This window comes from Mustela nigripes, chromosome 10 (assembly GCF_022355385.1).
Source record: "Mustela nigripes isolate SB6536 chromosome 10, MUSNIG.SB6536, whole genome shotgun sequence".
Lineage (NCBI taxonomy): Eukaryota > Metazoa > Chordata > Mammalia > Carnivora > Mustelidae > Mustela > Mustela nigripes.
In genome coordinates this window covers 33,982,202-33,997,558 of record NC_081566.1, presented here as the reverse complement: position 1 = coordinate 33,997,558, position 15,357 = coordinate 33,982,202, and the positions used below count along the sequence as shown (strand labels likewise).

The window sequence follows — 15,357 nt, the reverse complement described above, 5'->3', positions numbered from 1 at the left end:
GCCCAGCCTGGGAGGCTCCGACTGTGGGGAAATGGAGACCCTGAAAGGGAGTGAAAGGGGGCCAGCGTGGGGGTGAGTCAGGGCACAGGAAGGACTAGAACAAGAGGAGCAGGCCTGGGGACTCACCAGGGCATTCATTTTTTTTGGAAGGGTTGGGTGGAGGGAAAGGGAGAGAGAGAGAATGTTAAGCAGGCTCCACGCCCTGTGCAGAGCCCAACATGGGGCTCAATCCCACAACCCTGAGATCATGACCTGAGCTGAAATCAAGAGTGGGACACTTAACTGACTGAGCCACCCAGGCGCCCCCAGGGTCATTCTTAATAGGACTTCTCTGGCGCTAAAGGCAAAGGGAGTTTCTGGGCAGGCAGAGGCTTAGGGTGGGAGGCATGGCAATAGAGATGAGTTGTCTAGAGGGAGGAGGTAATAAGACTGGTGAAGAGAAATGGGGCCAGGAAGCGAGGCGGTGCCTCCACTTACCTTCCTTACACTCAAGGGCCACGCGGGACTCCAGGTTGTCCATCTGCATCTGGAGCCTCTTGAGAGTGAGGTCGTTTTCCCGAGACTTCCGCTTGTAGGCAATGAGGACGATGATGACGATGATGAGGAGGAGGCTGCCGCCCGCCGCGATGCTGACAATGGCTGGCAGGGTCAGCAAGCTGTCTGAGATGACACTCACCGAGCCAGGAGAGAACACCATCCCGCCCACGTGAACCTGTGCATTGCACACACACAGACGCTGTAGAGCCCTGGCATGCCATCGCATCCTTATGTTTCAGGGAGGGCATGAAAGACCACAACCACACAATACAGACTCAGACATGGAACAACTTCCTGTTTATTACCTGCCTGTCGTTTCTCATGTCCTCAACTCCTACCCATTTCAATGCAGAACATGGTGACGAGGTGTTAGGAAGAAGCCTTACTTTAGGACAGATCACGCATGCACGGTGGGGAGAGGAGGAAGTCAGGAAAGGAAGGGAGTTCACTCACCATGACTTTGTGCTGCCCTGTGAGGTTGGGAGGCTCGCAGAGGAGCTGTGTCTCGGACACGGTGACAGCACACGGGGTCTCCCCGATCAGCACTGTGTAGTTGAGTTTGGCGCCTCCAGAGGCGGGAGGGCAGAGGTTTTTGCCCTGTAGATAACAGTAATCTTAACGGAAATAATTGACACATGCGTGCAGAAGCTAATCGCCCATTACAAAAGAGATTAAAGAGGTGGGGGAAGGGCAGCCATGCAAAAACCAATAGATGGCTCCTGGGAAGTTTTTGGAGAAAACGTTAAACAGCCGCAATTTAGAGAGCCAAAGGGAAAATGTGGGGAGGAGAGAAAGAAAGGCAGGAAGACATGGGGAAGAAGACAGGAAGGGGAGACCTCCAATTGACGAGGGCAGGCAGGATATACATAAAAGTAACAAAACCCATGGACAGATCGTACCAAGGAACCATGACCTCTTGAAATGTACATGCGGGTGGCCAGGGAAGTGGGCGATAAAAGGAAATGTCTACTTCGGAGGTGCTACAGAACCCCGGGGTCCCGAAGCTCACGAGATCAAACAGAAATATTGGAAAGGGTCTCCTGAGAATCCCAACTGCAAGATCTTTCACCGGGTAAGTCCGTATCTATAAACAATGCCCCTTTGCAGGGGGCTGGCAACTCCGCAAGTCCACAAAGGAGAACGGGAAGGGCCCGGGGTGGGGGTGGGGTGTCGCCATCACCGCGCAGAGCAGGCTACACTCTGCACATCCTACCTTCAGAATGATGGGCGATCCTGGCTTTTGATCCAAGACTCCGGTAGGGCTGAGCAGTTCAAAGGTTGGGTTGGGGTAGTAGATGAACTTCGTGTCGTTGTAGATGAGCAGGGACTGGACGTTGTTGAAGACGAATCCAAACTCATCTGGCCGCTCCACGGCGTCCAGGCCGGGCCGGTAGTCCGTGGTCAGAGAGGGCGCCAGACAGGTCAGGGTGGTGGTGTTCACGACTTTGCACACCTAGGAGGCCCAGAGCACAGCACTGAAATGCAGACTGTGCAAGGGTGGCGGGGTGTGTGTCATGCTACTGCCTCCCACCCTGCTTGCTTTGGCCCATCACCACTGTGTTCTCTTCATGAGATGGTGATCCCCTTGAGAAAAATGGCTGTGAAACTTTTTTTGAGGGGGGAGTGCATTTGAACATCATTCATTCATTCATTCATTCACCAACACGGTTTGAGCGCCTAGTCTGTGCCCCGCACTGTGCCAGGAGCCGGGGCCATCTAGCGACAGCGTCACCATCTGCAGGGGGAGACAAAGGACCGAACATGCTTTAATCATACAGTCCTGGCAGGGGGCCTGGTGTGCAGAAGGAGCTAGAGCCCTGTTAAATGCATGATGGGTGTGAGAAACGCCCTGGTGGGCAAGGACCAGGTAGGGTAGCAGGGTGTGTGTGTGTGTGTGTGTGTGTGTGTATGTGTGTGTGTGTGCATGTGTGAGCATGCACGGCCATAGGCTATGGATGATTCAGGGACACTTAGAAGAAATGAGTGTAATGTAATCCAAAGAATGAGTGGGACCCACCTAGACAAGGAGAGGGTGGGTGCGGGGAACAAGTCCCGGGCGGAGGGGACACAGCACAGGCTTAGGGTTGAGGGAGCGTGGAGCAACTGAGGACAAAGCAGGGCAGGAGCAGTGTAAGGTGTGTGTGTGTGTGTGTGTGTGTGTGTGTGTGTGTTGGGGAGCAGGAAGGAGCATGAGATGAGCCTTCTGCCAGCACCCAGTAGGTGTTGAATTAATGTTTATTCAGTACACTGATGAATAAAAAGAATTCTTCAACTCTGTGAATGTTCTTTTCAGGCTCTCTCTCTTCTGCTCCCTCACTTTGCACAAGAGAACAGCCCCGGGACTGATACTGAGTTGATGATGTCCTTTCTTTCTGGCCCTGGGGTCCCTACGAGAACTCTAGCTGCTAGCCCTCCTTGGCAGGGGTTGTGCCGCTCCCTCCTCTGGCGGTTTAATTCCGGGGCTGCCCAAGGCAGCGGCCAGCCCCAAGGAAGCACCACAGGACCCTGTGTGGCCTGCAGACAAAACCTGGCCTCCCACCCCCTCTCCTCCTGGCTTGTGTTCAGTGCGCCCCGGTTTGGGCTTCGGGCGTCCCGGCTATAGCCAAGGGCATCTGGGAGATCTCGGCTGCACAAGTACACGCTGTCCTGGCAGGTCCACACATGCTGTGAGTCTGGCCAACAGACACACACACATGGGCTTCATGTTCTGAAAACAGGACCGCGTGTGAAGCTGCAGAAAAGCTGACAGTGATTATGTCAGAGCTCCAAGTCCAAGTATTAACCCCCGCGCTCCAGAGGGAGGGGAAGAGTTTCATCAGACCCGCTCACTAAGGGCCTCATGCCCTGTTGAAGGGCAGGGCCTGCTCCTACTCTTCCCGCACAAACTACCGCTATTCCGTATGAGACGGACGACCCCTTGGTGTTCCAGCTGGGGACGCTCTGGAATGAGGAACACGGTGTGGGGGTCGGGAGCCATCAAACAGGCAGAGCTGAGCTGGCGAGTCTCGGACCCTGTGCTCTGCGGGCAGCGCTCTTCCCTCTGCTCCCCCATCTCCGTCCGCACGCCTCCCAGCACCCCAGACTGGACTCCCCTCTGAATAAGCAAATCGCTCCTGAATAAGCAAATCGCTCCCGAACAAGCATCCTCTGTTTGCTTCCTGCCTGCCCGCGCCCGGTGCTGCATCGGCACTTTGTTTGCCAAACATTCCTTGGGGTTTTGTGGCCTTGGCTTTGGCCCTTCTCACTTCTCACTGAGGCTGTTTCAAACTCCAGAGCTGAGGATGACCTGGTGCCCAGGCAGGCCGGGGAGGTGGGGCGGGCAGAGTGCTGCTCTCCTACTGCTCCTGACCGAGGCACAGGCCGAGTTTATGAGTGTCCCAGGTGCAGACCAGGCTTGATGAAAACTGCACACCAAGGCCTCTCCTCCAGCTGGCCTGCAGACCCCGGGCAGGTCACGACGGAGCCTGCGATGCCCAGCTCTCCACAGGGAGGAATTATTATGATGTAGCTCCTCGAAATACGGAAGGCATTGGGGGTGGTGGGGGGTGGCTGGGGGAATCGCTTAGGACATTCCTGCCTTGGGGCTGTAAGAGTGCCCTGGTGAGTGGAAGGGACACTCTGCACCTGTCTTTCCACATGGAGGTCAGGCCTTCCCAGACCAGTGTTCTCTTCCAGTGGCTTCCGGAGAATGGAGGCTGCAGGCATTGGAGGTTAACCTCGTTGGTCACATACTTACTCTTTACCACGCTAACCATGTCTTTTACTTTCTGTATTTCTGATGCTGTGACATCTGGGGCCTACTGACCGGGAGGACCTCCCCTCCCGGGGCCAGCCAGCACCTAGAGACAGCAAACAACTTGTCCGCTGGCCAGAGCAAGCTGTTCTAACGCAACCCGATCAATCCTGCGCCCACCCCCCCACACACACCTCCTTTCACAGGCTCTGAGCAGCTCTCCACCCTTTCTGACCACACCAGGCCACGTACTGGACAGCTGGGGACAGCCCGTGCACCCCAGAGCCCTCGACCATGATTCAGACTGGTTGATCCTAAACCCGCTCACCTTGCCTGGTCGGTTCCTTCCCGCAGGAGTGATAATAAAGGCACCTGCCACAGCGCCTTTCTCTCCCTCTGCTTCTACACCCCGCTGGCACTTCCCACGTGGCCCCCCCCGTGGCATGGCAGGCCCTCTTCCCTGTGGCTCTGTGAGTACAACAAACCGTCTTTCCGACGGCAGCTGTCTCTTGTTCTGTCGGCCCTGTCACATCTGAGTCATAATAAAACCTATGCTTTAAAACACGTACCTAATTGGTGTGGGGCTTTCATCCTTGCTGAGTGCGAGTGCACTGTTCAGGGCTTTCATTCTTGCTGAGTGCGAGTGCACTGTTCAGGGCTTTCATTCTTGCTGAGTGCGAGTGCACTGTTCCCATCACCACACCTCACCTTCCTTCCTTCCTTCCACTTAGGACTTGGAGTTTGACAAGGTGGTCTGGGACCTACTGGGAGCTACTGGCCTCGGTCTGGAAGTGGAGTGGAGGTACAGGCTCTTTTACTCATGGATCAGACTCTCCATGTGGGATAAGGAGCCCTGTGCTCTCCTGGCCCACAGAGCTGTGACCGTGGCAGCTACTAATGGTGTGACACAGGTGTCCCCGCATGTCTGCCACAAGGGAATGTCATAACCGAATCACCAGCACCTCACCTGCTCTAGTAGCAAAGAGCCCAGGGGATCCCCATTGCCTGGGGATCCCCTGGGCTCTTTGGGGATCCTGCTGGCCCTGCTACCAGCTACCGTCCCGGTTGGGGCAAAGCCATTACTCCTTTCTGGCCTTCATTTCCCCAGCTGGACAATGAAGGGGGGTGGACCAGAGGATCCCTGTAACCTTTCCAGATCTAGCCTTCAAAGACCGTGCATTTTGTGCCTTTCAGCACTTCCTAGGGAAGCTTCTAGCATGCTGGAATCCTGTCAGGGATGACAGGATAGATAACACCATCTTTCCCATCTCCAACACTGCCTACTCAATCCTCTGAGGTCAGAGCAGTAATAATAGCAATTATAGGACAAATAATGGCCATAATAGCACCTCCTGGACTGTAATTATGAATACAATCGTGTTTCAGAAAATATTGGCTAACCAGACTGAGATGAAGCCACTAGAACAAACTAAAACAAAAAAAAATTGATAACGCCATCACAGACATTCTGCTTTTATGATCAAGAACTTCTTTAAAAAATAAAAATCACAAAAATCCATTGCGAAAAGAATTAAGTGAGACGGCTCAGCACTGGAGAGTAAAGTCAAATGTTGGACCGGCCATCTTCGCCACAGGGGTACAGGGAGCCATGTGCAGTGACGAAGGTTTGTCCTCCGCCCACCCCGGGCCCCGCCAGAGGCTGTGTTACAGAGCTGCGCGGAGAGTCTTATCATTAGCATTTACAGGCAGAGAACAGAGGATCACAGAGCTTAAATGACCGGATCATGGTTGTACGACTAAGAAATGGCTGTGCCCCACTTCCAATTCAGAAGCGCCTGATTCTGGAGGCAGAATTTCTTCACCCTTTTATACTGCTTCTTATCGGACCTCCAACTGAACATGCATATGAAACAGAAGCCCTTTCACGTTGTTTCGCAAGCTCAGAAGCCAGTGCATTTATACACTCATCGACTGCCTTCTGACGAGAAATCTGACATGGTCATTGTAAGAGTCACTGTAAGGTTCAGGTGTTTGCGGCCCTGATTCCGGGCTTGAGGTCTTGAACTAACTTTCTTCCTTGGTTGGTGGATACTCCCGGGCTAATACGGACCTTAACACATCACAGACGTAGACACAGGACTGTGGTTATGGAGGGCCAGGCAGACTAGGGGGTACTCACATTGACAGATTCCTTGCCGTTGAACTTGACTCGGACCCGTGGCTCCTGAATGACATCTAGGTTGAAGCCTGTGATGGTCAGGGGTGTGTGGCCACTGGGAACAAGCACGGAGGATGGGTCAGGTTCAGACTCCCCTCAAACTGTGAGCCACCACCACCCCTGGGTCCCCTCCCAAGTCACACCTGGCCGAAGGGGTTATGTCAGGTGCCAGGTGCCTCCCTCCCACCTCTGCCTCACCTGGCGATGCTCCACTCGGGCTCAATGCGCTGCACCCGGGGGTCGTCTATGTACTCGAACTGCAGGTTGTTATCCACGTGGGCTCGGTCGACGCTCACGGAAACGGGGACGGGTCCCAGTCCGTTGGATGATGGGGGTGAGACGCACACAATCTCGTTCATTGACCGCCTGACAGGGAGACAGCAGGACGGTGGTGAAGAAAGGCCTGGGCAACGGGGAGAGCTCTCTGGCTTCTTCTGGGATCTTCCTCGGTCTGAGGGTGTGGGTAGCCCCGAAGTGCTCTGTTCTTTCCTACTCTACACAATGAAACAGACCCATTGCCTGTGTATAAGGGTCCCTCTTTAACCGGAACTTCACCTCTGGTTGGAATAGGGAGGGAACAGATTAGAGAGGGGGATTACAGAATGTGGGGCAGGGGCAGGGCTTCATGGGCTCTGGGGGGAAATCTTTTCTTTTCTGGATTTTTCTAGAATAGACTAGGTAACCAGGGCCTAAGAGTCTGGTCAGTCATTTAATAAATATTTACTGAGCACCTACTACGCAGAGAAGGAAATGCATAGTCCTTGCCCGTAGGTGTTTCCAATCTGAGGAGGAGATAATCCTGAGGCATGCTGGGCTCTCACCCATGGGTTCTGTCAGGATGCTCTCAGGCGTCTGCATAATCCCAGGGCTTTATTGGTGGATCCGGTGAATAGCAGGTGTTCCAGTTTTTATGCACAAGAGATGTCCCAAGGATGAGTGTGTGTGCTTGCAGAGGACTGAGGCCATGCAGCCTCCATGTCTCTCAAGGTCCCAGAGTGGGGACCTCATCAGTGCCCAGTCCCAATGATGACTGAAGAGTTTCTGGGATCTCCTCCCCAGCAGTTCTCAGGGCCCTCATGCTAATTATTTTTAGAAGTGTCTTGGCGGGTTCATGAGTGGTACGTACTGCTATAAACTGAGTAGCATGTATTTGGCACAGGGACAGGAATGGTGTTTGGACCCAGACGTCCGGGCCATGGAAGCAATGGGGCGGGCACCTGTGTGAACACGTCCAGAGCAGGTGTGCACACGCCTCACATGGCCAGCCGTCTAGGGCTCCTGTGAATCCATCTTACCCATAGAACTCGCAGGTCTGGTTGCCCAGGTATACAGCCACACTGCTGCCAGCCCCAAGGTAATGGCCCGTGATGGTCACCATGGTACCTCCTGATTCTGGTCCTCGGATGGGGTTGAGTGACAGCACAGAAGGGTTCTTTAGAAAGAAGCAGAGAAACAGTCATAGCTCAGGTTTTGCCCAAAGTGACAGACCCAGGCTAGACGTAAGGAACAAAGGAGGGACGGTGTCTATGCTCTGGGTAAAGGTACTTTTCCTGCCTTTTCTAATCTCTTCTCCTGGAGCTGAGACTGTGTCCAAGAAGAGGCTCTGGCATGTCCAAGGAAGGCAGAAGCACTGCGTTTTAGAATTAATTAACTCCCTGGGGAATCCCGTGCTCATAACATTGATGGGAAGGCAGAGGTAACACAGACTAATCTATCAATTAGTTTACAAATTGAGAGCAATTTGAAAATGCTTCTCTATCTAGAGCCTGTACTGATTTTTTTGGCACAAAATCGATAAGACTGAATAAAGCATCCTTGTCTAGACTGGGCCACCAAGGGGCTCAAGTCCTCCATTAATGGCCCACACATGTGTCCTGTCCCCTCTGAAGCACGTGAGGGGTGCCGCAGGGGACCTGGTGCACAGAGCTATCTGCGAACGCTTGACATGGCTTCCCCAACCTTCATCAGGAGGATGGCCCGTCAGTAACCAGGACTTTCTAGTAAACTCACTAACCTGTAAAATTGAATCTGAAGCTTGAAAGAAATGTCATCTGGTCTCTAGTGCATCAGGCAGCTGACCTGAATCAGAGAGGAATTGCTCCTTCCTGGGGGATAGGGGAGTGGAGTGGAAAGTGCATTTAACTGAGCAACTATGCCTGCACTAGCCATTCGCTGTCCATGGCCCTGCAGCAAGTTTCTGGGTCATTCTGGGCTTTTGTTTGTACCCATGTTGAGAGGGGGGTGGGCTCAGTGATCTCTAAGACCTCTCCCAGCTGGGACAGTCTATTGATTCTGTCTCCACCTGACACCCTGTCTGTCCTGCGTTGAAGACGGGGTAGGCTGCCGTGCTCTCCAACCCTAAAAAAAGACCATAAGCTAAAAAGGGCAGAGATGCCAAGATAAGAAGGCAGAGCCTGGAAAACCTAGAGCAAGTGGTAAAATGTTTTAGAGAGAATAACATTTTGTGGTCTAATGATTTTTCAAAACTCTTAACAAGGCTGGTTTGACCCCTTGGCTGGTGTTAGCACTTTTTAATGAACGATTCAATGTGATGATATACGTAAGTGTCAGAGGAGGGATTCTGGGGCCCCTTCTGCCCAGAGGCAGAACCCCAGAGTACTGGTTCTGTGGGAAGATCCCCAGAAGCACAGTATTTTTTAAAAAATTTAAACATTTTTATTTATTTATTTGATAGACAGAGATCACAAGTAGGCAGAGAGGCGGGCAGAGAGAGAGGGGGGAAGCAGAGAGCCACAGAGAGAGAGCAGAGAGCCCAATGTGGGGCTCGATCCCAGGACCCTGGGATCACGACCTGAGCTGAAGGCAGAAGCTTAGCCCACTGAGCCACCCAGGCACCCCCAGAAGCACACTATTGATTCAGAAGGAAGACCTGGCCGGCCTTAAGGAAAGCCTTCGTGATTCTAGTGCTCGCCACCTGAGTGCGAGGAGACGTTTTCAGGTGTGAGAATGGTGAGAATGTGCATATGTGCGTGTGACCACCCAACACACAGAGCAACTCATGAGCACACCCGATCCCGTGGGCCTGCCGCAGACACACGTCCCTGTGGGATTTGAAGTGACTTTTCTAAACTCCTACTTACAATATCCTTGGTACAAAACAAAGCATGTGGATAAATATAGACCTTTTTAATTAGGTCCCTCAGGCAATCTGTCCTCATTAGGCTGGAATGAGACTAAGATGTCACACTGTGTGTGGAGGGGGACAAGGGGCAGCCCCTCCCTGCTCTATGGGTAGGATCCACTTTCTAAGAAAGGCCTGATTTTGCCTTATTTAGCACTCCGACCTGCGGCTCTCTGGGACTCTAACAGCATCGTTAGTCACACATCCATCCTACCCCTGATTTTGGAGGGGGGTGTGGGACTTCGCCGAGAAGTCTGGAGCGGACGCGTGCCTCTGCTGGGATCTCAGCCCTGTGGAGGACCCAACACTCACCACAAAGGTGTACTGTTGATGGGACTTGGTCATGAACTCTGGCTTACACTCGCCAATGCACAGGCGCACAGGCCCGGACGTGGTTCCCACGAGGGCATGGCCCATCTCACAGACGATCCTGAGGAGACAGCAAAGCTTCCCGTGAGAGGCTCGGCCAGAACCGCCCTTGCAGCCTGCGGTGCTCACTCCCATCCCATCCCTTGGATGACTCTTCACGACCTTGCCCTGGGGCTATACCAAGACTCAGCTTGCTCACTCCTCAAGCTGTGTGACCCTAGGTAAAGTACTTTCCCTCTCTGGGCTTCAGCCTCTCATCTGTACAGTGAATGAGATCACCTCCAAAGCCCGGTACGCCCCCAGATGCTATGTTGCCTCATTCTCTGAATAACCCAATCTTCCCAGTGCTGAGTGCAGGACCTAGCGCTGGGCAACTACCCAGTCTTGGTCGAATAAAACCCAACGTTGACAGAGAGACCTAGGGCAGGTGATTTAGTTAGCGTTCTTTCTTTTGTGACAAACCAAAGTCGCAACTCTCCCAAAAGGAGGGAGGGAAGGCCTATTTGTCAAGCTGATTCCATTGTGGTTTGTCTCCGACGGTGAGTTTTAAAAAGGGAACAGATAATCTGGTGAGACTGTGAGTGCCCCAAACAGGAGCCCCCGGCCAAAGGGAGGAGGGGAATCCTGCGGCAGCCCCGGCGAGGGGGTGGGTGGTGGATGAGTTCATTAGGACAGCATCTGACATTGGACTCCCACTTAATCAAGGTCTGTGTGCACTACGCTGGTGGGCGAGGCAGTGAGCCCGCCGTGGGGCTGGAAGTCACGTCCCACATTAAGAGGCCGGGTCGCTGGAGGGAAGAGGGGATACGGCCGAGTTCTCTCTCATGAAACGGCGGATCGATACCCCCCGTGATGACTTCCCTGGCGCCTGAGATCAGTTACAGCAAGCACATTTAGACACTGGTTGCCTTGGCCACAGCAGCCTTCTAGAAACGGTGGGCAGCTGGAGGATATGGGAGAGTCTGAGGAAATCAGGTTCTTGGGGGTTCCTCTTGCCTGGAATTAGGAGGCATGGGGCGGGTGGGAAAGGGCCCCACCAGGCTCAGCAAAAAAAGGAAGCTAGGGACCGAAGAAAGGGCTCTGCTTTTCCTCCCAGCACCGTATGAGAGTTCCCAGGAGCCCGGTGCCCCCAGCAAGTCTGCTCAGTGGGAAGCCAGGAAAACAGAGCCGGGCACACTAATCCCAAGCATTACCCTGGCACTGCGGGGAAGGTCGGTGTTTAACCAGCCACTGCTTATCTCCCCAGCTTCTCCAGGAAGGAAGGTAACTAAACAGAGATTTCATTTCGATGTAATAAAGCTTGCATTAAACAAATACACCGCATGCTCGCACACACGGCATGCCACGCCGATCTCCACCTCCTTCATAACAGTTAATCCCAAATAAGTACTTTAACTCCTGGTGAATATTGACTTAACATGCAATATCTGTCTTATTACATTTAGCATATTAGATTCAACAAGAAAGTACTGAATGCACACGGAAGGATACGCTCCCTTCCCTTTCTCCGTGAATAAATAAATTAATTACAAACCCAGAAAAAAGACAATTGTGATGATCCATTAGTATTTTACACATAACTGTCCTCTTAAACCTCATTAGCAGAGCATTCGAGAAGCTTAATTTAAGGTACCACATGTGGTTATTTTCATGCTGCTGCCTGCTTGGAGTCACAAATCTCTCACCCTGTTTCCTGGGCCCTAGTGCCTGCCCCTGGTTGGTGCAGGGTCCCCGCCAGCCTGCAAACCATCCCCTGTGCTCTCAAGGGGCCTGACAGGAGACTCTGTCACCTACTGCAGGGGAAGAGGAGGACACATAAGAGCGGGGGAGCACATAAATCTCTCTCCCTCTCTTCTAACCAGGGCCCTCTTGTTCCTTACTCGCTCTTCCCCTACTCTGTGCTCGAGTCATCCTCCAGAAGACGGGAGGAGGAAATCATGGCAGGTTTGATGTCCTGGAGAAAGGAAATAGGAGGACATGTGAAAGTCCGGGGCATGTTTTTGATTCCTCGGTCCCAAGGGTCCACCTAGAAGAGGACAAGGCCTCGAAGGGACTGTTCAGCTGTCTCCGTAGGGAGTTAGCAAGGGGCTGGAGCCATTTAGCACACTGTCTTTTCTAGAACATTTTCTCACTCAGGGCTCATGTTGCAAGAGAGAAGCTTCTCATATGAAGGACCTGGGAGAGGAGGGGTGGATGGGAGATGAGCTCCTCCCAAGCGCCGCGTCCAAGGCCAAGCGACGGTCATTGGTTCTGACGGCCCCACCTGGGAGGGCATGACGCAGGTGCAAGGGCTGGGCTGCAGCGAGGTGTATGTCCTCCCTGCCTTCACACTGCACCTGACACTTTACCCCGCCTCCTCTCCCCGAGGTTAATTTCATCCTGCTGTGGGCAGCGGGCAGTGGGCAGCTGTGGGCCATAGGAGAGGGTCTGGGCTGGAAGGGAAGAACTGGGTGAGAACCCTAAGGAGTCAGCATGCGGAAGAACCCCAATGGCCTCCAACCCTTCTTCCATTCCTGGGATGCGATGCTTGTGCCAAAGGATGGAGGGGCATTCTTGAGTGCATCGGTCATAGGTACGTGTTCTCGGAGCCCAGGGACAGAGGAAGGTGAAGGAAGAAGCAAGGGTAGCTGCAGGGAGTAGAAAGGCTTATATGGAGGAATGAGGGTCGGGACAAAACAGATTCAGGACGGTAATAAGAGTAAGAGTGAGAATTTACGGAGCCGTGATTGGGGCAGGCACTGCACAAGACAGGGTCTCGTGGCATCTCAGGCTCTCCTCCAAGGCGCGTCTTATCATTTCTGTTTTATGGGCAATGACACTCAGGCTCAGAGAGGCCAAGTAACTCATCCATGGTCACAATGGCTGAGCCACGATTCAAATCCAGGGCAGCCTGCCTCCAAAGCTTGTGCCTTTGACCATTCTGTTTCACTGCTTCTAGGATTAATGGAACGCCTTCCATGTGTTTTGGGGTGGGGGTAGGTAGACATGGCAGAAACGTGAGGGAGCAGATGAGGTTGTTGGGGGTGTGGGGAGATGGGGGGGTAGGGTGGGGAAGTGCCACCTGATTTCCCAAGACTCTGTGAGCTGGCTACCCATGCTCCCTACCTTCCTGGGTGTGGATGATCCCAGGCTGCAGTGTGAGCACCACTGCCTCCTTCAAGCCTTCCAAGTTGGCAAGGTTCCTGTGGTTGGATTTCTGGGGGCCTTCTGCCTTCCCGGCCTCCTCCTGGTGTATCTGGTGGCTCTAGGCTTCCTACATCTCATAAGGAGACCATAGCTGAGGATGCCTAAACTTTTTCCTTGCAGAATGAGGAGCCTGACCAATAAGCACCCGGCTTCAGCATTTGGAGGTTCAACTCCTTCCTGGTTGAGAGGGAGCATCTGGAGACACATATGTGACACCCACAGGCTCTCTGATGGAAGGAGGGGCAGTTCTGTGGGGCAGAGCGTTTACTGCTCTGACATCCTGAGGACCAGGATGCAGATGTATCTGCAACAGATGCAACTGTAGAGAACATCCAGTTCTCCATTCTCCAGATGAGACATTTGAGGATCTGGGAGCAAAGTGATTTGCCCAAAGTCACCCAGCTCACCAACAGCTGAGTTCCTAGGCCCTAGTCCAAGGTGCTCACCCCCATACCGTACCACACCCCCCAGCCTGGCAGAGACGGTGCCTTTCTCCCCCTGAGTGTACACTCCTGTGGTGAGAGCCCAGGCAGGAACATCCAGCCAGCCAGGCCTGGGTTCACAGGTACAGCAGAGGAGGCAGGAGGAAGGCAGGGAGTCTGAGGACCCTGGCGGAGTCCCTCTTGCGTTGTCCCTGTCCCTGGAGGGGCAGACTTTAAGCCTCTACCTGCATTGTATCACCCGGAACATGTCCTATTATGGAATCGGCGGGCCCTTCACAGACAGGTGGGTGCTGATTGCAGGACTAAGTGGGACCCTTTAACCAACATTAACCTAATTGCTGAGTGATAGATGGAATGGCACAAGCATATGGTGAGCCATTACTGTGCCCGCTAATCCTGCCCGCACCCGGGACACTGTGCTGGCCCGTTTAGCCAAATTCATCTCTCCCAGACATCTGTAACGATTGTGCCTGCTGCTCGCTGCCTCGGATGGAGGCTTAAATGATGTTCACAAACTCTGAAACCTTGAGAGTGGCGATGACCCTGGCATGGTGGGGAAGCAGGGCTGCCCCAGCTGAGGTGCAGAGAGGGCTTGCTCCCTCCTGTCCGCCTGGCACCCCAGAAGAAGGAGGTTTTCTAGGGTGCCCGGCCACTGGCCTCAGCTGGGACCCCAGGTGACCAGTCGCCTCCCTGGGCTCTCCTCACCTCCTCACTTCTCATGTCTCTCAGCACTTTCTCCCTCGCGGCCCTGAGTGAGGGTGGTGCCTTTGATTTCAAAGACAGAATACTGCCGCCCATTCCTAGGGCACACCGTAGTGTCCGTTTCTGCATCTTACTGAAAGTCTCCCAACCCCGTGCAGTGGAATCATGACTTCCATCAGGCTGAGGAAGGTCAGAGAGATCAGATAGTCTGCTGAGGTCTCAGACCTGGTGAGCAAAGCAGCTGGGATTTAGAGCACCTATGAATTCCAAATCCCATGAGATCTCTGTGTCCAGCTGCTCAAGAGTTTGTACTTCTCAGCTCAAAGCCTTACCCGGCGGCCCCCCAGACTTTCTCCTTTGGAGCCCTGTGGCATCTCACCAAGCTGGACACTTGGCCTGTGTCCAGAGGTGCAAGGCGGCCCTTGAGGCCAAGGCGGATTCGGTGTCAGTGGGACCGAGTGTCTAGCCCAGCCCAGCAGGATGCTGACCTGGAAGGACTCTGTCCTGCCTCCTGTCCCAGATGCTTTCACCTTTTCTTCTGGCTCCTCTCCCTCACCTCTCTCCTGGAGACCCAGCCAGCCTTTCCTCTGAGATTCAGTCCTTGCAGAGACAAGATTGTCAGGGGAGGATCTCGTCTGAAGGATCAGAATAGCTCCTTCCTGTCCCCACTTGTGGGGGCGAGCAGACCTCCATGTGGTCCTCAGAGTTTGCGAATTCACTCCTCTGACTCTGACCCTACTCTGGGCCATGTCAGGATCATGGGCCCTGACCCCATAGGCCACTCTCTGATGGATCATGGGATCGTCAGACCACTCTTGTCCAGGAGCCTTGCCCCATCGCTCTTAGGACACAGGAGAGACCTGGAGGAGAAGTCAGGGGCCTCAGGTTCCCGCTCTGCCTCCGACACTTGTGCACAGAGTGGACCGGGGAAGTCCTTCCACTTCTCCAAGCCTTTGGCTTTCTCCTGCTTTGTCAAGGCCGATAGCAACATCTATCTCTCAGAGTCCCTCCCAATTAAAGTGAGATAATGGATGAGAAAGGGCAAGTACTGACAGAAAATAAAGTG

General features: G+C 53.6%; 1 protein-coding gene across 1 annotated transcript in view; it reads right to left on the bottom strand.

Moving 5' to 3' along the window:
* The window catches only part of PLXNA2 (plexin A2), a 207,723-nt gene that overhangs the window by 18,873 nt on the left and 173,493 nt on the right, over positions 1-15,357 (bottom strand). The window contains exons 14-20 of the mRNA XM_059412985.1: positions 9,904-10,021; positions 7,745-7,881; positions 6,648-6,815; positions 6,411-6,504; positions 1,751-1,990; positions 991-1,134; positions 478-712 (exon numbers count right to left, since the gene is read on the bottom strand). Of these exons, the coding sequence (XP_059268968.1) occupies positions 478-712; positions 991-1,134; positions 1,751-1,990; positions 6,411-6,504; positions 6,648-6,815; positions 7,745-7,881; positions 9,904-10,021 (1,136 nt within the window). The remainder of the gene's footprint in view (positions 1-477; positions 713-990; positions 1,135-1,750; positions 1,991-6,410; positions 6,505-6,647; positions 6,816-7,744; positions 7,882-9,903; positions 10,022-15,357) is intronic.